We start from the raw sequence: 22,485 nt of genomic DNA, 5'->3' as shown, positions 1-22,485 counted from the left end.
CTAAAGATAATTGAAGAAGGGCTATCTCTAGATTTTGATTCTTCCAACCTCAGCAGCCATATTTTATTTATTTAAAGAAAGCTGAAATCTAGTTATGTTACCAGATTGCTGCGTTTCTTTTAATTCCCTATCTGCTTTTGCCCCTGTTTTATTTGTTGAGCATGACAGATGTCATTTCACTTCAGATGCTCATCCTCTTAGAAGAGATGAGGACATCAGCAGTGCCAGGCAGCATCACTGTGGGTAGGGGATGGCTGGGACCTGCATGGACCTACAGGGGTCTCCAGCAGCGTGGGCAATGCTCCCTTGATGACTTCTCCACCATTTTATCTGCTGCTTCTCTGAAACTTGTGGAAATGGATGTGTACAGCACTGCCTCAGGATTAGGCACGGTAGCATTTGCAGGAAGTTTTCTTCTGTAAATAAAGTCCTTTTTGGTGTGCATTTTGTCACCAGGATGGGGTAGTACTTCCAGTAAAGTTGTAACTCAGGTTATGAGAAGCGGTGAAATGCACCATCCAGTGCCTTTCGCAGCTCTGTGCTGGTGCTTTACCAAGACTTGGGATAACTGTCATTGAAATGGCTGCTGTGTGTGGAAGGTTTGTCATCTTTCCCCTGTAAGTCATCCTGACAGGTGACGTGAGATGATACGGAGCAGCCGTATCATCAGCATTGCCAATGAGCTGACCTTTTCCTCTTCGTATACTTAATTTGTATTTGAATAATTTGCATCCCTGTAAGGATGCTTCCTTGTCTGAGTAGCTGTCACAGCGGCTTGGGCTCGTTTCATGACAAAACCCAGTAGTTTCAAACCACGGTTGTTTCATTATTCATGAAAACTTGGGTTATTTTATCCCTCCTCCTGCACCAGCAAGGTTAGCCGGAGAGAAACAGAACCTGATTTGCATTGCAGGATTGCCTATTAAATATTTTGATATAATGCAGTGTTTTTATACAAATAGCTCATGATTTATTTAAAACTCTCCTTGTAGAAAATGGGGATAGCTACCCATGAGGCAGAGCAGGTTAAAATGAAACTCCAGTCCCTTTTCCCGAAGCAAGTGTATGTTTAAGCTTTTGGGTTTTAAGATCTTGTAAGTTTTCCCTCACACCTAATTACTGTGAAGGGCAAGGTACTGGGTATGCAATTATCCTTGCACAGTGTGAGCCATCGTTGTCATAGCTGTTGACAATAAATTGAATGCCTGTTTCAATCTCAATTGTCTTTTTTTTACTTTTCTCCATAGAATCTGTAGGTTCTGGTACATTGCAACAAGCAAGGACAAAAATGGGGAGAAAAGAGGTGCAAAGAATTCTTGACAAGAAACATAGATTGTAAAGAACTGGAGGTAGAAGTGAGAAAAGACCTTTACAGCTAAAATATGTTTTAGTTTCATTATTTAGATGCACATAGCACAGTGGCAAAGTTGGGTGATGTTCAAGACGTTGCCTTTCACTGCCTTCTGCTGCATTTGGGATAAAACCCATGTGATCTCTACAGATCACTTAAAAATGAAACAAATCTTTTCTTACTTGCTGATTGTATCCCAATGTCCAGCTTATCTGTTTTCTCCTTCAGTCAGCTGTCTTCAGGCATTGTTCGTCCCTTTGTTCATACCTCACCTGCATCTCCTCGTAGGAGGAATCACCATATAAAAGTGAAGAAGCTGGCTTCGTGTAGGGGTAAAGTTTTAGGGATGAGTGACTGATTTAGGTTAAGGTATTTATTTTTCGTTTTGATTTTTAGGTAAAGCCTTTCAATTTATTGCACATTCCATAGGCTGAGGAATAAATACTTGACACGAAATTCAGAGACAAAGCTCCATATGAATATTTTTTAGGGAAGCAGGAGGAGAATACCAATGGTGAAAGGTGTATATGCATAAGAAATACTTAAGATATAATTTTGTCATGCTGCACCTTGAGTGTAACCATACTCTTGCAAAATGTTATTATGTTTGTTTTCATATATCCTGCCTACAGCTGTATTTGTAATATTGTTTAGTGTGATATTTTCTGCCTGTAGTTCTCTCTCTTTTACTCAGACCTCTCACTTTCCAGCAGGTGGGTATGTTGGGGGTGTTCTGTTTTTTTAAGTGACATGAGGTGTGTTAAAACACTATGCACAGTATAAATAAAAACATGTTTTTTTAACAAAAAACATTGGGAAATTAATTCTAAGTACTAGGGGCCCTATTTACTTAAGTTACCATACCTTTGAGCTAATACAAGTCATTTCAGAGCTGTACAATGAAGTGTTATTAAGAAAAATCTAGCCTGTATTCCTGAAGCTGATGTGAATTTGTTGTAGACTATCGGGGGAAAAGTGCTTACATGCATATTTCATTTCCACACACAAAAAATACCATAGTGCCAGTAATGATTCATTAACAGAGGAATGCAATCTCAGTGCCTTCAATTAAATATTATTGGGCAGAAATGTTTTTCTACTGTAGTATTTACTTGGAAAAGTGTGGCATGGTAAATAAATGAGCTGTTCGCCAGGTCCATTGGCTGATGCATTCTAAATATGGTTGACTGTTCAGAAACTGTGATAATTTGTTGTTGAAATGTGAATATAGGTAACTACCTATGAGTATTTATGGAAGAATTTATGCAGTGCTGTATGTGTAATAGAAATTAAGTGCTGGGTTTGCATCTGGTCATTTACCACCAAGTGATGAAGTAATCTCAGAAACAAAGTTCTTGTTGCATCTCTGTTTTCTGCATGCATTGCCCATGCAAAACAGAGGAAACTTCACCTGCATTTACAGATTCGTATCATGCTTAAAAACAATAAGAATTGTTGTTGTTTTCAGGTCTGATTTTTTTTTTTTTTTTTTTAATGCACAGATTGTGTCTAGGTGTTTTTCATTACATTCTTTATTTCTGGCTTGATTCCTGCAGTTTCTGTGATATACTTTTGGCAGCTCATTTTAGCTTTTTTTTTTTTATATGCCCAGCACTTGATGATCTTTGCATGCAAATGAAGAATTCGCAATGATCTCTTGCTGGAGAAAAAATAGCCAAGACAAAAACACCCCTTAGAGAGGAATAGATTAATTTCTCTTACTACTTTGATTTTTAAATGCAAAGATGAGCAAAGACACAGTCTTCAGAGGAGGTAGCTTATAGAAAGTAATTTTGCCACCTTCGTCTCAGTGCTGTATTTGTACTTTTTCATGATGAAGGTAGAGGAACGTTAATGTCTTCTTCTGAGATGTCAGTTTTTGCTCAGGGTGAAGCATGATGGGCCTATTTTGTTTCATCTTTCCGCAGTAAACCTGATAAGCTTTAGATTATTCCTTGTTTTTTTGTAATTACTGTATCTTTTCTCACTTTTTTTTTTTAAGGTCAGCATTCTGTTAAATTAATGCTAATTATTGAAAATCTCTTCTGGTCTGGTGGGATTTCAAAGTCCTTTCATGTTGATTTCTGTTACTAGTATTTTCCTTTTGGCGACATTTGGAATTGGTTTCCATCTTTGATATCTGCAGAAATAGAGAAAAGGAGTAATAGTAACCTTGGGTGTTTTGTGAAATGCCCTTCTCATACCCCTTCTTTGATAGTAGTTGAATTTCCTCATGAATGGTTTTAAAAAAATAGTTGCTTGGTCTTGTGTTTTCTTTAAGAGCAAAGTCATCTCAAGAGCAATATCTTTTAATTCTTCCCTAATTATTTTTCTATTTCAGACGATTCAGGAAATTAAAGCTGTTTTGGCAGCACACTATATTAGATCCGCTATAACCACATTTCATGTGATGTGAGCTGCTCTAAATTCCCTTTTATATTAGATTAGTGATTCTAGTTTAACATATAAGTATTTAGTATGCATTATAGCATAATATATTTAATTTAATTTGCTTTTATGCCTCACCATACATTTAATAAAGCAATTATTTAACCATTTGCTACTGATGAATTAGACTATGATACTGAAATCAATATCGCCTGTAATTCATTAACATACATTAGGCAGGATTCAAGTATCTTCTCAAAGGAAAAGGGAAGGGTCATATTTGAGCCCTAGTGCTGACATCGTTTGGTCATTCCTTCCTGACTTTTGTAAGGAAAAATTCCAAGGAAAAATGGAGGAAATGGGCTTGTAAAACCAGTGAAGTACACATGACTTTCTAAGTGTGTTAGTTTTTGTGTCAGGACACACTTCTATATAGAATCATAGAATCAGTGAGGTCGGAAAAGACCTCCAAGATCATCTGGTCCAACCATCTCCTACCACCGATATAACCCACTAAACTATGTCCCTAAGCACCAGGCCCAACCTTTCCTTGAACACCCCCAGGGACGGTGACTCCACCACCTCCCTGGGCAACCCGTCCCAGTGCCTGACTGCTCTTGCTGAGCAGAAATGTCTCCTCATTTCCAACCTGAACCTCCCCTGGCACAACTTGAGGCCATTCCCTCGGGTCCTATCACTGGTTACCCGTGAGAAGAGGCCGACCCCCAGCTCCCCACACCTTCCTTTCAGACAGTTGCAGAGAGCAATGAGGTCTGCCCTGAGCCTCCTCTTCTCCAGCCCAAACACCCCCAGTTCCCTCAGCCGCTCCTCACAGGACTTGTGCTCCAGGCCCTTCTCCATCTTTGTAGCCCTTCTCTGGACACGCTGCAGGGCCTCGATGTCCTTCTTGTAGTGAGGGGCCCAAAACTGAACACAGCACTTCACTTGTGTATAGGTTGAGATTAATAAATAACTTTTAATAGTACGTTCATCAGCATTTGGCCCAATTTTGTTGCTTTTTTAGCACCTGTTAAGCACACCAGGAGCATTTACACACCAAGACTAAAGGCAGATGGACACCTGCACAGCCACAGTGAGTTGCAACAGCAAAACAGCTAACTTCTGCACTACTCACAAAGGCATTAAGATGCTAATTGATGATTTTTTTTTTTTTAATCTTATGATCTTGAATGGACACACTTCTGTTTTCATTAGCATAAATCATGGGGGTTATCAGTCCATAGGCCACATGCCCGCGAAACAAATACAGTATAATATTGTAGTGCTTGGTTTTACAATGCTCTGCCTTTTCTGCAGAGGTAATATTTGTAAAATTGTCATAGTGAGACTCCTTTTTTCCCCTCTTTCTTTTCCTTTTGTTACAGTATGGCTATCCAAGTTGACAAGTTCAATTTTGAGAGCTTCCCCGAATCTCCTGCTGATGGGACACAGTTTGCAAACGAAAAGCAGCTGGAAGAAGAAAGACAACAGGCAAAAGGTCTGGAGATTAACAGCAAGCTGGATATTTGCTGGAAAATTATATCCTTTCATAAATACTTGCTTTAAAAATACATAAATAGATGCCCTATGACATCTTATTTTATAATTCAACTCACTTTATAGCAGTGTTACTGAAAAGAAAAGTAATTAGAACGATGAAGCTTGTAATAATTATAGACTGTTTAAGGTTAATTGTGCTGTATATTATTTAGATGGTGTTTGGGTCTTACTCTAATGGCTTTGCCTGAATCATTGAGCCTGCCACAAACCCTGTGTGTTTCTCCTAACATTTAGGGAACTGAGGAAGCATAGTTAGGGTTGATGAGTAGTAGTTTCATAGGGTCAAATTTTTCTATGCTCTTCCCCACACCATGTAAGGGAATCATAAAGAGAGATGTGAAGCTGGTTTAATGAGGTTTCATATATTTAATTAAATATGAGCAAATCAGAACACATTAGAATAATTTATTTCCAAGTCCTTTAATAGATGCCGTTGTATATCTTATCTTGGGTAGCTGTTTTAAGGCTTAGAAAGGACTTCAGTGATGACTTAGTCATCTTAAACATCAAATCCTCCTAATCGTTCTAAATGCAGTAGAATATTCCCTCATTATTAATAATAAGAATTTACATTAAGAAGCTTTCATATACGTTCAGTTTAGAGTGAAAACAAACCAATGGTGTTTCTGTAACTTACATTACTTCCCTAACTCTAAATGCTTTGCTTGTCAGAAATACGCTTTTTCATGATTGTCATCAGGGAAACATTCTCTGCAGCCAACAGCCCCCCCAGCCATGTGTTGATACTCGGCATCCTTCAGGAGATTTATATTTTTCACTCAGATCATCCTCACATTAGTGTGATAATGGCTGGCAGGAAATGAGAGAAGAGTGGCAGTCAAATCATGGTTTATCTTTAGGGATGTCTTTTTGTGCTTTTAATTGTACTTTTATCTAGTGATCTGAAATGATTTTTTTCTATTCCTCATTATTAAGGCGGCACAAAGCCATACAGGATTAGTCAAAGGCAAAACTTGAGATATAAATGAGATTCCTAGTGCCTAGTTCCATCCAGACTCCCCAGGCAACATCTCAGAAAGAATTCCATTTATGCAAAAATGTCAATATTTAATCAGAACTCACTTAGAAAATTTCTCTGTTATGGAAAGATATAAATATTCTTTGATAGCATAGTTGAATTCTTATGTCGGAATTGAGTGCATAGTTTTAATAATTTTGTCAGGGTGTAAAACTACATTCTCATTCATTTCTGTTTCTGAGCAACACTGTTTACATCCATGCTGTGTTCTGTATTTGAACCCAGCTCTCGATACCCAAACCGTCATGGCTGGCATGTAAATCTGCCCTTAGAAAACTAAGAGAATAACGAGTGAATTCTCTGTGTTAAATTCAGTGCAAGCTTTAGTTTCTGTGCTCTTAAGATTTATTATGAATGTTTAGTTTGTTCCTAGAACCAAAGCTATTTTGACCTAAGGTACTGAATTACACACATGTATGCTTAAAAATTCTTGAAGAAATGTGTGTGTTGTTTTCATAGAATCACAGAATGGTTCAGGTTGGAAGGGACCTTAAAGACCATCTAGTCCCAACCCCTTGCCATGGGCAGGGACACCTCCCACCAGACCAGGTTGCCCAAAGCCCCATCCAGCCTGGCCTTGAGCACCTCCAGGGATGGGGCACCCACAGCTTCTCTGGGCAGCCTGTGCCAGGGCCTCACCACCCTCTGAGTGAAGAATTTCCTCCTAATCTCTAATGTAAATCTTCTCTCTTTTAGTTTAAAACCATTCCCCTTTGTCCTGTCATTATCTTTCTGAGCAAAAAGTTGCTCTCCATTTCTATTATACGCCTCCTTTAAGTATTGAAAAGCTGCAGTAAGATCACCCCGGAGCCTTCTCAGCCTTCTTTAGGCTGAACATCCTCATCTCTCTCAGCCTTTTTCTACAGGAGAGGTGCTCCAGCCTTCTGATCAACCTTGTGGCCCTCCTCTGGACCCTCTCTTAGCACATCCGCGTCCTTCTTGTGCTGGGGGCCCCAGCCCTGGATGCAGCACTCCAGGTGGGGCTTCACAAGGGCAGAGTACAGGAGGACAATCCCCTCCCTACCCTGCTGCCCACCCCTCTGGTGATGAAGCCCAGGATGCAGTTGGCCTTCTGGGCTGCAAGCACACACTGCTGGCTTGTGTCAAGCCTTTTGTCCACCAGAACCCCCAAGTCCTTCTCTGCAGGGCTGCTCTCAATGAGTTCTTCTCCCAGGCTGTACTCCTGTCTGGGATTGCCCCAAAACATTTAGGTGTAAACAGGTGAAAAAAAATGTAAAAAATAAACCAACAAACAATTCTCCTCACACTTCTGCTAAATTTGAGAAACTTAATTTCTCACATTTATGAGCCAGCTGTCCTTCCACCAGACTAATTTGATGCTGGCCAGCAGATCTTATTTCAGACACACTTGTGGAAAGATAAGCTAAGAAATGGACGGATAGCTTAACTGTGTAAGCTTTGTTTTCCTTCAGAGGCCTGCGGCGAAGAGATAAAAAGTATTTGCAGAAATGCAAAGGGATATAGTTGTTTTTATTCCTTACTAGAGAAGGAGTTCTTGCAAAAGCCTTTAGAAAGGTAAGAAAAAGCAATCTCTTTGGTATCTGCCATTATTGAACTACGTTGAACTCTCCGGCTAATCTTTCTGTGCTAAACATATGCATGAGAATATAAGTATGCTTTAGGGAACACAGTTCAGACTTTTTTTTTACAAGCAGTCTTGTATTGTTTACGAGGGAGGGGGTATATTATTTAATTTATTAGAAATGAATAAAAACTGATGTGTGCTTCTGTGAATACAGCAAAGTGGAAAAATGAGTTGCCATGGTTAGAATTTGAGAGATTCAGTGTTCGTAAGTAACCACAGAAAAGTTGGTAAGCGTCTCCTGTGTCAAGTGTTTTTATATTTTAAATATAATTAGATATGTGGTAGAAATGGTTTCAGATTTAAATGTGTGGATGCCTTTGAATAGAGTGGAATAGCTCAGTTGGAAGGGACCTACAAAGATCATCAAGTCCAGCTGCCCTGGTGCAGCTTCCTGCCATTCTCATGTGTCCAACTTTGTTGCCCTCCTCTCCTTGCTTTCAAGGACCTTTTGTTCAGGATGTAGCGAAAAATTATACAGAACCCCTGTAGGGCCAAAAATAGTTCCCAAATAATGAGGACTTCAAGTTGCGTCTGAATGTCTTGAGGAGCATCAGGAATATCTTCCAGTATGAAAAGCACATTTTATTCATTGAAATATTCATTGAAATATTTTATTCATTGAAATATAAAATACATTTTATTCATTGAAATATTCAGGGTTTCGAGTGATGTTTTTTTTTTTTTTTCAGTGCTTCATTTGTGAAAGTATTGTAACGCTTGATCAATTATTATATATTTTTGGAGGGCTGAAGGCAGGAGGTAAAGACAACACGGCGGTATATTATTCAGTGTAACCTCTGTACATTTTTGATAGAATGAAAATTAGTCAGAAAATAGACCTTCTTCTGTGAAAGCTTACTGCCATGCCGTTTCAATTAAGAAAAATTCTGAAGTAATTTAATTTAGAGTGTCATTGACATTATAGGTGTATTGAGATAATTTAAATTAAGAACACGCTGTCTTGTTTTTTAGCATCTGGTAGATGGCATCTGGTATCAGCTTAACAACCAAGGTTTGTTGTTTTAACACAGGATTAGAACAGATGGAGCACATGTAGTATTAAGGTGGCTAATATTTTCAACTTATGCTTCTCTTCATGTTTTCTAAATATTTTTAAACAAAATTTATGTTTTCTGCAAGGAACTTCTATGCATTCTGTCTTAAGGATCTAGGCATCTGTACTAAGAGTTCTTTAAAGGTTTTAGAGTGCTATATCTGTTGCTGAGTGCTGTGTCTTTTTATGTTCATACCGCTACTCTGTACCTGGTTTCTTCAAACCCTTGAGCTAAGAAATGTCACTTCTGCCATGTGGAAGATGAAGGGTAGGTTAAATTTCTCTTTGTGCTCTTTACCACAGTCCTTGTTAGACCCACCATTGACTATTGCTCGTCAGGATATTGGATTAATCTCTACCAGCTACGTTTTGACTGAAGAAATTAGGATATGTTCAGACTCATTTCAGAGAATTTGGTCATTTTCAAGTGATCCTTGTTTTCAGAAAAACACATGAGAATTTATTAATGTTCAGCTGGCTGAAGGGATTTTTTGTAGGGATCACTGAAAGGTTTGCCTAGGGGCAACTTCGCTAACCATCAAGAGGTTATTTATGCTTTAGTTTTATATCTAGTGTTTTTTGGCATAATTTGCTGCTGTGTTTTGAGTGGTGTATCTCCATCCTGTAGTGCTGGGTGCTTCTTCTCAACCCTCTCCTGATCAAGTAAGGTAAGAACACCTTTGCCAGCAGCCTGGCTGGTCTACTGAACTTGGCTTTAAGCTTGGTACTTCACGGGATGGACACCAAAGGCTCTAAAATAGTGGGAGAACAACAGAGAAGAGACAAGCATGTGTGGGAGAATGTGGATGCCTGAATTGCCGAGATGTGGAAATACCTTGGAGGGCAAGGATGTCACTCAGAGCATTCTTGACAAGGTTGGGTTGGAGTTGGTCTTGACAAGTTGATTGGAGCAACCCTACTGATTTCAACAACAACGAAGGAAATTCTTGCAGCTGGAGTGGAGCTATTCTGTGCATCAATATAGGCTAGAAATGAGATGGCTAGAAAAAAAGAACATTGGGTTCTGCTGGACATCATCATATATGGGTCAGTGTTGCACTCGTGTATTGATGAAGGCTCACTCTGTTCTGTCCGGCACAGGTGAGAGTATAGCCAGCAAGTCAAGATAAATGACTGTTATCAACCCCTTGGCACTTCTGTGTCTGCACTTGGAATACTTTGTACTGTTTTGATGTTTGAGTGTGATGGAGATACTGAAAATATGATGTAGGAGGCCACCAACATGATGAGGGAGCTGTAGCACACAAGGTGCAAGAAGAAGCTGAGAAAAATGGCCTCTTGGGCCTCCAGTTGATGATACCTAAAAATTCAGGACAAGGCCTTGAACAACCTGATATAATTTTGATGTTTTCCACCCTTTGAGCATAGACTCAGACAGTAACCTCTAAATCTGGCTTCCATTTTGTGATTTGCACAGCCACGCGGTGGAAAATTCCTCTTCCTGCCCCCGTCTCCTGCTTCTCCCAGGTTTGTTTTCAGACTGAGAAAATTTCTGATCTTCCTAAGAAAAAAATGCTGTTTCAGTGAAATGAGACGGTAAAGTTTTGGATTCACATTGATAAAAACATCTGGGACCTCACACTAGCAGCCTTTACAAATGAAACTTCCAGTGCTACCTTAAATATCAAGCTCCCTTTTTAACTTTTCCAATAGTTAGACTTCTTTTTTTTTTTTTTTTTTCTTTTTTTTTTTTTTTTAAGCATTAATTTCTGTGATTTATATGAAGCCTGTCCTATTTTAAATGTTTTCTTACAGGTTTTGAAATTGCAGCCTATGTCTCCTCCGATTTTTCTTTTCTATATTTAAACCTAATTGCCAGCTTTTTTTTTTTTTTTGTCTTTTTCTTCAAACCACATTTTCTTTCCGTCGCATTGCTATGTTTTTCTCAATATGTGGAATCCAAAGCTGGAAGCAATACTTCAGGTGAGGCTTCTCATGAAATAAAAGCTGCATCTTCCATGTTTCAGAAGCAATGCTTGCTCTGAGAATAACATGTTTTCTTTTCCAAGTGTCCTATATCTGATTGATTTTGAGCATATAGTTCCACCTGAATAATTATTCCCAACTTCCCTTTATGAATTTGTTGACTCCTTCCAATTCATACTTGGAACTTTTCTTCCTTCAATTTCACCTAACTGATTTTTAAAAGTCCCACTCATTCATTAGGTTTCTGAACACTGACATCTTTTCCAAATACATCAATTTTATGAATGTGTTTGTATTTCATCATCTAAGTAGCCAATCAAAATTTTGAAATGATTATGTATTGGACAGAAACTTGAGTCATCTCATTTGATATGCTGTCTGGGTTTGACAGCAAACCCCTGGTAACTGTTACTGAAATTTACTTTTCTATTTGTCTGTTCTGACTTCATCTTGATCATAATTATGAATTGCCAGTTAGGGGAATATTGCATGTTGTGGCATTTTTAAATCATTATAGATAGATTTCCTAAGAAAAACTTTATTTGAATGGAGCTTTACATTCCCATACAGCTTCTTAGCATCAGCAATTGTTTGCAATAGTAACTTTTAAATTTAGGTACCTTAATAACTGCATGTAATTAGTCTTAGTAATAAAATACCACAATAATAGTACAGCAGAAAGCTTAAAATATGACTAAGGCTACTGCTATAAGTAAACTGTGTTCATTAATCATTTAAATCTGTTTTTCATTAGTATAATCTTATTTATGAACATTTGCTAATTTGTTTATGATCGTGAGCATGCTCCCACCTGTATTTATTTGCAAAAGAACTCAGAAATATGTTAGTGAAAATAAATCTTTGTAGAAGGATGCAAGGTGTGGAGTGCTGCATAGCAGAGAGAAAAGAAAGTCAGTAATTTTAATACAGAAATGTTTTTTAAAACTCTCTTGTATTTTTAAGCTGCAGGTTTTAGGTAACAATGCAGAGTTATAAATGGAGGCACCCAACCACACATTAGGCAACCAAGTTGGTATAAAAATCTAACGTTTTCCTAGGGGAAATAACCAATTCATTTGATTGTCATTCATGTTTTTAGTATGAAACAGTTTACATCATACACAATCTGTTGTTGCTAAAAAAAAACAACATGAAATGAAGGTGTCTACTCTGTAAAATTATTATTATTTTTTTTTCCTCAATAGTATCTGGTTGTTGTGTGTTCATTGCATCCGAGGCCCACATTGAAACTCTTTTTCTTGGCCAAGAGACAAAGTCTTGAATTGCCAAACGTGAGTAGTTGCAGCGGAAACTGGAAGTCATCTGTTTCATTCCAGGCTGATGCGTGTGCTGTTAAAAACAAAGAATTTGCTCTTAGAATTGAGACATTTCAAAATGGGACTGCTATGGAACAGCAAGTTTCTGATCACTGTGGCAGGTCACGAAAATGTGTGGAGGCTTATTTAGGGAGATTTAATCTACAAAGTCAGACTTCAACAGCCTGTACTTCTGTTTATCTGAGCATTTTTTTTTCAATGACTTTTGCATTCTAGATCATGACCTTGTCATTCACAGAATCACAGAATCACAGAATTTTTCTAGGTTGGAAGAGACCTCAAGGTCATCGAGTCCAACCTCCAACCTAACGCTAACAGCCCTCCACTAAACCATATCCCTAAGCTCTACATCTAAACGTCTTTTGAAGACTTCCAAGGATGGTGACTCCACCACTTCCCTGGGCAGCCTGTTCCAATGCCTCACAACCCTTTCAGTGAAGAAGTTCTTCCTAACATCTAACCTAAAACTCCCCTGGCTCAACTTAAGCCCATTCCCCCTCGTCCTGTCACCAGGCACGTGGGAGAACAGACCAACCCCCACCTCGCTACAGCCTCCCTTGAGGTACCTATAGAGAGCAATAAGGTCGCCCCTGAGCCTCCTCTTCTCCAGGCTGAACAAGCCCAGCTCCCTCAGCCGCTCCTCGTAGGACTTGTTCTCCAGGCCCCTCACCAGCTTCGTCGCCCTTCTCTGCACCCGCTCAAGCACCTCGATGTCCTTCTTGTAGCGAGGGGCCCAAAACTGAACACAGTACTCGAGGTGCGGCCTCACCAGAGCTGAGTACAGGGGGACGATCACCTCCCTAGCCCTGCTGGGAGAGATTCATCAGGTTGCACTTTGAGCAAAGAGTGGAACCAGCTGATTTGCTTTAATTGGCAACCAAAGGCTTGAAATTCAGTGCTCTACGTGCCCGCTAGGCATGCTCAGACCATCCCACCACACCGAGTTTCTTTGTGATTCTTCAGTGATTTTTGTCTTTGAGGCTGCCTGGCAGCAGAGTTTTACCTGGTCTGGGTATTTAGGGAACTTTGTGGTCAAGATCTTAGGTGCCTGTTAAAAACTAAGCACTTTGGGGATTTGCTGCCAAGCGAAAGCACATTTTCTGAATCAGTTTGTGCAACTTGGACATCAGTATTGTATTTGAGTCTATTTTGTCCTGAAGACAAAATGGATTAGGGAATAATTGAGGTTGGAAGGAACTTCTCCAGGTCTGGTAGAACACCATGCCCTGCAACGTGTGTCTGTTGCCCCTCTTCATACTACTGTGTTCCTCCAAGAAGAGTCTGGCTCCATCTTCTCTATACTCTCCCACTATGGCAGAGAGCAGTAAAATTTCTTTTTAGGCTTTCTTCTCTTCTCGAGACCACACAAACCCTGTTCTCTCAGCTTTTTATGTCGTGTGCTCCAGCACTCTATAATCATCTGGGCATTGCTCCAGGGAACTTGATCCAGTATTTTGGTGTCTTTTACCAGGAAACAAAAACTGGACATGGGGGTTAAAAAGTGTGTAAAGGTAATTTTTATTAGTTGATATGCATATATATATTTAAATCGTTGTACATATTTGCCAGAGGGTGGGAACAATGACCTAAACATAGACTTTCTTCTGAATATTGTACTCACCTGGAGGAACTTCCCATATTTTTATTGGTCTGTTGCAGAAGTATCACGTACATTGCAAAATATTCTGCATCGAGTTGAACAGGTTGTTGGCTATAGAAATAATCTGTGGTGGCTGTAGAAATAATCTGTGGATGTGTTGAATTTGAAATTGCAAAAATGTGTTTTCCTTATGAATACATGGATCTGTTTTGATAGCATTTACCAACAATAAACTTTGGAGAATCACCTTTTTTATAGTCATTTCATAATGGTATCTGAGGCATTAAGCTTTCCATGGAGCTTTAAGCAGTAAAAATTTGTAATATTCCAGGCACCACTGTGAGCCAGTTGTAAGTAAATTACAGTTAAGTTAGCTTAACATTACGGGTAATGGCAACCGCTCTGTTTTAAAACTTCTTTAAAATACTGCCTTTTTATTAGTGCTTTCCCTCGCTTGTATTCCTTAGATTAAAGATGTGATAACAGAATTATTTATCTGCTGCGTCTATAAAGCCCTCCAAATATGTATTCTCTATCTCACAGTTTGGTTTATGGCAATTATTCTGTTGTGCTGGTGGCCTGGCTTTTATTTTTCAGCAGCGATGTTTTTCTGAGGTGGCAGTCTGCTGTCCTGAACTTTCCAAATAGGTGGGTTTCTGCAATGTTGTTTATAGCTTTTCAAATTCTTCTGGTAAGATTTGTGATTTCTTTTTTTAGTCTGAGGTTTCAAGATTATTATTTTTTTTGAACCTTCTGAAGAATACATAATTTTATGTCCTGTGCTAGAAATTAGTTGTTTTCAGTACCTGTTAATTTTCTTTTAAATGACTCAGATGAGAACATACTTCATCAGTCTGATGATGAGCCACCCTTTTCAGAGTTTTGCAGAAAAAGAACTGATGGCTTTAAGGAGTTGTTTATAAAAATTCATAGATTTTTCTATCTTTCTTTATCCATTTGTGGGAAAAATGGCTCCAGTTCTTTTTGGAGTAGTTGGATAAAGCCTCGAGGCATCTTCCTGGGAGTTCAGCCTGTAAGGATGTTGGGACAGCACTTCACATCTGGTTATTATGTTTGGATAAGGAGAATTTTTGAGAAGCTTATGTGCTGAGCCCTGCTTGCTCCACGTCCACTTCTTCCTGAAGGTGAAATACCTGAAGGGAGGGCACAAAGAAGGTGATGCCTCTCAGCTGACCTGAGACAGGAGCTTTTTGCGGTACAAAATTGTGCCAAAGCCAGTCAGTGCAACTCTGGCTAAATACAAAGTGGTTCTAATGTTTGTATGTCCTTCAAGGCCCTTTGAATTCAGTGGTCTTCTGAAATCAGAGAATTAGGAAAAAAAAATCCAGTGCTCTTTGACTTAAGTTTCCTGATGCACCCCATTATATAGATATCATTTTAGTATATTATTTATAATTATTATTATGAATTCGTTTAAATGGAAAATGATACCTTTGTGTTCCATTGGTTTTGAAGCCCTTTAAATGCAGAGATTCTCTTTTTCCCAACAGGTGATTTCAGTTCTCTGCTGTCCTTAGAGTAAGAATATATTTTCTCATTTCAGTCTGAGCTTGTCACTGGGTTCATACAGGACTGAGTAGAAGGGAAGCTTGCAGGTTACATGCCCGTGTGATTCTGGTTTGATGTTTGCCCTTCGTAAAATCATTGACTGGCTCAGGTTGGAAGAGACCTTAAATATTAAATAATGACATTGTCACTAAATTCTCTACCCTTCCTCGTATGGCCACAGAACTTGCACCAAGCCAATATTCAAAACTGACCTACCCCACATTTGTTCTGGTTTGTATTTTATCTCTTTTTGTTTCCAAATTGTTCTTGTCATTTTGAATTATGAACCTGCACCACATACTTACAGATTCTGCATTTTTTCCAGATTTTTTTCCCCTTGTGCTGTACTATTGTTCAGACACTTTTTACCTTTGCATATTTATATTTAATGCTCCTCAGTGGAATTAAATTTTTATATTCCAGAGATACAAATTGCTCTAATTACTATTGTTAGCCAATTTACTGACTAATACGACCAAATACAAAACTTGAACCTTTAATGAATCTTGAAGTTGCAGTTTTGATTTCCAGTAATAAAATTTGTGCGTGCTACATGCTCTTTTTCTCTCTGAATCAAAGTTTTCCTTAATTCTAATTTACCCTTCCTTGAAGCGTGAAGGAGAAGCAAGTGTGGAAGGCGTTCTCAATCAACTGGTCCTGGAGCATCTACAGCTGGCTCCTCTCCAGTGGGGTGAGTAATGTCAAAATCTACTGATGATCTCTTCTGAGGACGTACTGGTTTGTAATTTCTGGCTGCATGAGAATGGTAATGTTTTCATTTTCTGGTACTCTGTGATACAGAAGAATCTGCTAGGATTTTTTTTTTCCTTTAGATGTTTTGCTTAGCTGAATATAACCGTAAAATTTATATCAATTTTATTTTAAGTATCGCTGTTCAGTGATGGTGTATATGAAACCTGAGCATGCACTTTTTCCTGTAATTTGTGGTCTGAGTTGTTTTGCAGGAGAGGTGGCTGCTGCTTAAATTTTCTCTTTGCCTGACAGTGTGTGTTTTTAAAGTAATTTCTCTGAAACGTTTTCATATGGAATTGCAATATTATTTGTGGTATATTTCTCACCCTAATCTAGACGTTTGCATTAGTATCTTTTTTAGTAATCTTAATAAATCTTAACTTTGTATTTACAGTGATGTTCCAACAGCTAAATATTTAATTGATTTAATTTTGAAGAGGTGTGATAATTTGGCTTGTGTCTGAGGTTCTTAACAAGGCTTGTGTAGAGATTTTGGGACGTGGGGTGTTTTATCCCCAACTCTTTTGTTACAGTGATCGGTTACAGAAGAAGTGCCGTGTTTGTAAGAAAACTGTTTTCAAAGTCTTTGTTTGAAAAGCAAATTTAACTCTGTGCTCCTTGTTCTAATTAATTTGATGACTCAGAGGGGACCACTTTTAAGGAGCAATGGTCCATCAGCATTGTCTGAGCTAATTATTTAAACTTAAAAGACCCCAAATCCTATTATTTGCATACATTTATTCTTTCAGATTTTTTTTTCAAGCATGCAGACCATCGTCTACTCATATGTCAAAATGTGTATGCACCTGATATATCGATAAGAAGGCTAAAACTGGTAGTATTTTGAATCTGGTGTGTTGCAAACATGTTGAACTTCAAGCATCTGTCTCTGAAAGCATGCTTACCTGGCAGCTGTTCTTCAGAGGATTCAAAGATTTGGTAACACTTGCTTGAATGTCTGTCTTTGGTGATTTGGTCCTCATCAGTAAAACAGGCAGCTTGTGTTGGATGTTGTCATCTCAGGTCACTTGGGAGTCATCTTAGTTCTACCGAGTGCCGTTGACCTTCAACAGGTTTGTAGTCTGGGCTCTGGGCTTGGAAATCTTTCCTTGGCATTTTTGCACAGGAGATTATCTTAAGGATGAATTCCTCTTCTTCTTCTTCTTCATTTTATTTTCTTGGTTTTCTTTTAGTTTTCAGTTATCTGCCAAAGTCCACCTTATAGCGTCTAAGTCAAAGAGACTTTTAGAAGCATAGGGCTGTGTTTGCTAATCCTGCCTAAATGGTGATTTTCATTGATATTTTGATGAATTATTCAGGAATCATGAATGTAGCACCGATTTACAATAAAATCCAGTTGCCTGTGCAGTTGGTAATTTCTCATGTGGTTGCTTAATTCAGTTAGAGTTGCAGTTGCTGTAGTTGTGAGAACATACGAACACCAACCAACACTCCATGATGTTCTCTGTCTCATACCTGTAAAGTCTGATTTTACTTGAAAACAAAAAAAAGAAAAGAAAAGAAAAAGCAATGGAGAAATTTCAGTTTCAACTCTAACTTCCCATATTCAGTAGCTGAATCTTTGCTACCTGGTTTCATCACCTTGTGGCCAGGTAAACCTACCTGCAGTCATCCTGAGGAAAGCTGCTGGGGTACCATGGCATTGGCAGGCTAATTTTGATTTTATTAGTGTATGGGATGGAGGAGGAATTAAAAGATTGTCTTCTGGTGTGACACATTGTCCTTCAGACTCTAAATTTTAGCCAGATTACGTTTCCTACTCAGCTGTTAGAGGCATAGTAAAGTGTTACATGTTTCAAATCATCATCAAAGATGTAATGCACATTTTGTTTTCCTGATTTTTTTTTTTCCTTTTGCTTTGAAGTGATAGAAACAGTGTTTGTGCTTTCGTGTGGTTTATTATAGACCTTAACTCTCTTGTACAAATCCGCTTTTTTTAGTGGTGGTGGTCTGTGCTGAATACCAATATTGAGATAATCTTATGCAAGCTGTCTTAAACGTTCTTTGACCGTTACCATTGCTACTTAAAGACCTGTCATCTTAATACGTATAATTAAAGCAGCAGTATTTTACAAATGTTCTTTTATCATCCTGCCTCTCTGATATTTTTTTGATGTTATTGATAAGTTACTTTTAAGAATAATGTAATATGGCAGTGTCGGCCACTTGAATTTCTTTCCTCTTAATCATCATCCTGTTTGTAGTCAGAACCTCGCTTTGCTCTAAGCTTTGCTTTTCTGTAAGAAAGATGAACTTGTGTTTTAATATAAACACTCTTCATATTAGCCATCATTGTAATACAACCTTTGAATATATTGGCTAAGAAATGTTGCCTTCGTGTTGTATAAAGAAATTGATCCTATGATTACTCAAAGCTTTTCCTATATTGATGGTTACACTGAAGGGTTTACTTTATTATAAGGGCTCACACTGAAACACGAATGAATATTTAACACGGTTTTGATTTAAAAAAATGGCTGGCTCTTGTTCAAAATTATAAAAGCTGGACTTCAAAATTTATTTTAAATTTGATGTAATTTATATTAGAGTTAACACTACATTTCTAAAATTATAAAAGCATATTGAAATAATTTTTCATGTAAACTTGACAGTCCTGTCTTTGTTTCACCAAAGGCAAGGCAAAGAATAAAATTAAAAGTTAGTGGCGGTGAAGTTTTGGTCTAAGGGTCAGAAGTCAGCTCTGAGAGTTGTCAAATGGAGGAAAAAAGTGGCTCTTAGTGGACAGTGTGGGTTGTGATTTCATATGATTAAATGACCGGGGAAGGGAACAGTATTTAAAACATAAGGAATCGTAAAAAAGAAAATATGTCAAAGGCTAGAGAGGGAGAGTTCTTAATGTGTTGTTAAAATTGATTTTAAGATTTAGGACATCTCCGTAAAATGAAGTTGTCTATTAGCAAGGTTAGTAAATCACACGTAATTGAAAAACATGATCTTGCTCAACACCAGCAAGTTCAATGTTCTCTAAAATTTATGACATATTTTCTTTTTATTGCTGGGCAACAAACCAAGTGTAGGAATAGATGTGGTTTTAAGGTGCATATATTAATATGATCAAATCAAGGAAACATAGCCTGCAAAGTTTAATGAGAAGAACCAAGACTCTTCCAAGGCGTACATATGTCATGCAAGTCCTGGGGTTTGATTTGCAAACGATCAGATGGAGGCAATTGTAATTGCTTGCAGTGAGATATTTTTTCGATCTGTATTTGATTTATGTTGCTACGTTTTGCAAGCAAGCAGAATTTGGAGACCAAACACTTATCAGTTTGATGGTACTCTTCTGCGTTTTATAGGGAAATAATCATAGGTACGAATGCCATACACAAAATGTTGTTACTGAAGTTGAAATAGACTGAATTTGAAATGGGCTTTTGATTGAACCTGGAATAGGTTGGACCCAGGATATTCCTGCATTCAGATTTGACAACCACATCTAAAGGGAGAGGTTCCCAACTTTTTGCATGCTGTACATAAATTTCACAACGGAAAGTTTTTTGCAATTCTCCTCCTTTGTAAAGCAAAAGAAACCGAACTTCTGTTGCTGGCTGCAACCACAGGGTGAAGATGTTTTTCCTGATGGTCCTCATACATGATAGAGTGAAGATTCATTGAAGAAGTTTGATTTAGGAATTTAGAATTGTAGACAAATCTTGAAGTGCTGCACGTCATAATATATAGGGCAAACATTTAGCTTTTCCTTCCCTGTAGAAACTGGCTGAATAACTGAAAACCAATGATTATAAATAAGCTATAAAGGCTGTATTTGCAGTAATATTCTAGGAACCATGCGATGATTGAGCATCACCCCAGGCAAAATCCAGAAATACCTTTTGCTTTCATACATTCTTTTATTTCATTTGCTCATTTCATTCATTCTTCACTTCTTATTTTCTAATAAATAGGAATTTCAAGACAGCTGATAACAATTCCTTTAATTTTATACACCTTTTTACAGTGCAATGTATTTCATTTTCATGTTATTGAAGGGAAAACTAACAATATTGCTGTTAAATGTTGTTTCCAGATCACAATTAAGGAAAGTGGTGGTTGATAGCCTAAGTCTTAGTTATTTACATATAGGTGGAGTATACTACATTTTGTTGTGGGCCCAGAATAAATTGTTGGTTTACTTGCATCATGCAGGCATGTTGTGCTTACAGAAAACTCAAAAAGTCAGAACTGAAGGATGGTGTTAAATTGTCCCTTGCAAGTAGTTAGCATCAAGAGGAAAGGTAGATTTTAAAGTATGTTGATGTGTTTTATGAGGATGCAGTCCACAACAGCTTGTTTGGAAGTTCTGTCTGGTGATGTTTCACAAAACATCCTACAAAGTATTACTTTTTAAAGAAATTATCTCAATAACATATTGTTTGTTTTAAAGAGCATCAAATTAGAATAATTTTTCACAGCTTATGTATTTAATGGATCTTAAAATTAATTACTGAAGCTACTCGCCCATTTTATTTTGTATTTTCCAGTCTGACCTTAGACCATAATTAAATCTTCCTTTCCACAGTTTATGTGATTAACTCCGAGATTGCAGCAGTGTCAAATCTCCATGTCCTGAATACAGAGGAAAACATTTTGAAGTATTTGTCAGTGAGTAGATGAGGAAGTCGTACATCCTTAGCCTGTGTCCTGGATGCTATCTTGACATCCTGACAGTTTGTTCCTCCTCCAAGAACTCACTTAAAAAGAGCCAGATCTCTGCAGACGTGATTACTGCTAACAGTTTGGGTTTAGTTGGGGCAGTCCTACAACGTTGCTCATCCTCCATCTTTGAATCACATCTTGGTATTTGTTAAAAGAATAATTTTAAGAGGAAACTGCAAGGAAGCAGTTTTACTTTCTCTTTTAATACACAAATCACTCATTATCACAGGATCATGTGGATTACATAGGGATAAACTTGGGAATATGGAGAGATCGGGTGGGTATATCAGGGTCTGTCCTTCAAAAATATTAGTTATTATTCTAGTCATTTATTAAACTAAAATACTCTTAAATGTTTTGTACTTCAGAATTACAGCAGGCTGGCTATTACCATCAGAAGTAAGTTGAAACCAAGAAAATGGTAGCCAGAAAATTTGAAGAGAAAGTTGTCTATGAGAGAGAGAATCGCAGTGTGATTCATAGCAAGGCAGAAACCGAGAAACAGTTGGGTGGTAAATGAATTTCACTAGGTAACCAACCTTTCTCATCCATTTAGAAAAACCTTCAGGTTTTTCATTTTTATTTTTAAGAATTAAGAGAGGTGGGAACACTTTCGTATCTTAACAGCTTGTGTGCAGGCTGCTTTGGAGGATATTTTGGCAATGTCAAATAAGCAACATGCTTTAGTTACTGGGAGGTGTTAAGGGACTGGGGTAGTACATTGAAAAAAAAAGGACTAACTTGATAAAACTAGGGCATCTGGCACAAAAGTAACATTCTCACATGTCAAAACATGCTATTGTGTGAAATGCTAGGAATCAGCTGTTGCTTCTAATTCTTACCAAAGCCTTGGTTACTCTAAACTGAGGGGAAAAACTTGCAGAGAAAGGGTTTCAGACATAACTTGCCTAGTAGCGATTTCACAGAAAAGGTACTAAGAATAAAGAGAGCACCAAAAGGTGAAAATAAATGAACAAAACCTCCTAGATTGGGTAGAGAGCCAGTGGTTACATCCTTCTTGGGTTTCTGAAGGAACTGGTAGCTGAAGCTGCAGGCCCAGAATTTCTATCAAAGCAGGGAGAAGAGGCTGGAAGGGAAAAGGAGTAATAAATACTAATGGAGTTGTCTAAGCACTGGTCTACAACCATTCTTTTACGACTTTGCCAGTGTGAACTGATAGTGATTTTTGCTTTAAAAAAAAAGAAAAAGGAAAAAAAAGACGAGGAAGAAGAACATACTGATGAAATATGCTGTTGGCTCAAAGACAAGCACCACAGTCTCTTCAAAAAGATCAGGCTACCACGCAGGAATCAATAGATAATCTCAAAAATCAAAGCACCATAACCAAAATGGATGAAATGTAAGTCCAGAAAGGAAGATTATCTGTTCTGAGCCCAATAACACAGAAATCTGCTCGAAGTTCAGCTGTCTGAAGTGACTGGAGAGGGATTGATTGAGTGTAGCTCTGAGCTACCAGCGTGATTCAGCTGTGAGGAAAGGTGCATGGGATGTCTGCACAAGTCTCTAATGAAACCTCCCATGGGAAGCTTCTTACGGAAGAGCTATAATCAAACCAGAGCAGG

General features: G+C 38.1%; 1 protein-coding gene across 2 annotated transcripts in view; it reads left to right on the top strand.

Annotated features, from left to right (window-relative positions):
• TRAPPC9 (trafficking protein particle complex 9) overlaps positions 1 to 22,485 on the top strand; it is a 448,124-nt gene that overhangs the window by 190,637 nt on the left and 235,002 nt on the right. For both annotated transcript variants that reach the window (XM_032180822.1, XM_032180821.1), the window contains 2 exons: positions 5,125 to 5,278; positions 16,052 to 16,142. In XM_032180822.1, coding sequence (XP_032036713.1) covers positions 5,125 to 5,278; positions 16,052 to 16,142 — 245 coding nt within the window. The remainder of the gene's footprint in view (positions 1 to 5,124; positions 5,279 to 16,051; positions 16,143 to 22,485) is intronic.

This window comes from Aythya fuligula, chromosome 2, assembly GCF_009819795.1.
Source record: "Aythya fuligula isolate bAytFul2 chromosome 2, bAytFul2.pri, whole genome shotgun sequence".
Lineage (NCBI taxonomy): Eukaryota > Metazoa > Chordata > Aves > Anseriformes > Anatidae > Aythya > Aythya fuligula.
The sequence above is the reverse complement of the archived record's forward strand: the minus strand, read 5'-3'. Positions and strand labels throughout refer to the sequence as shown.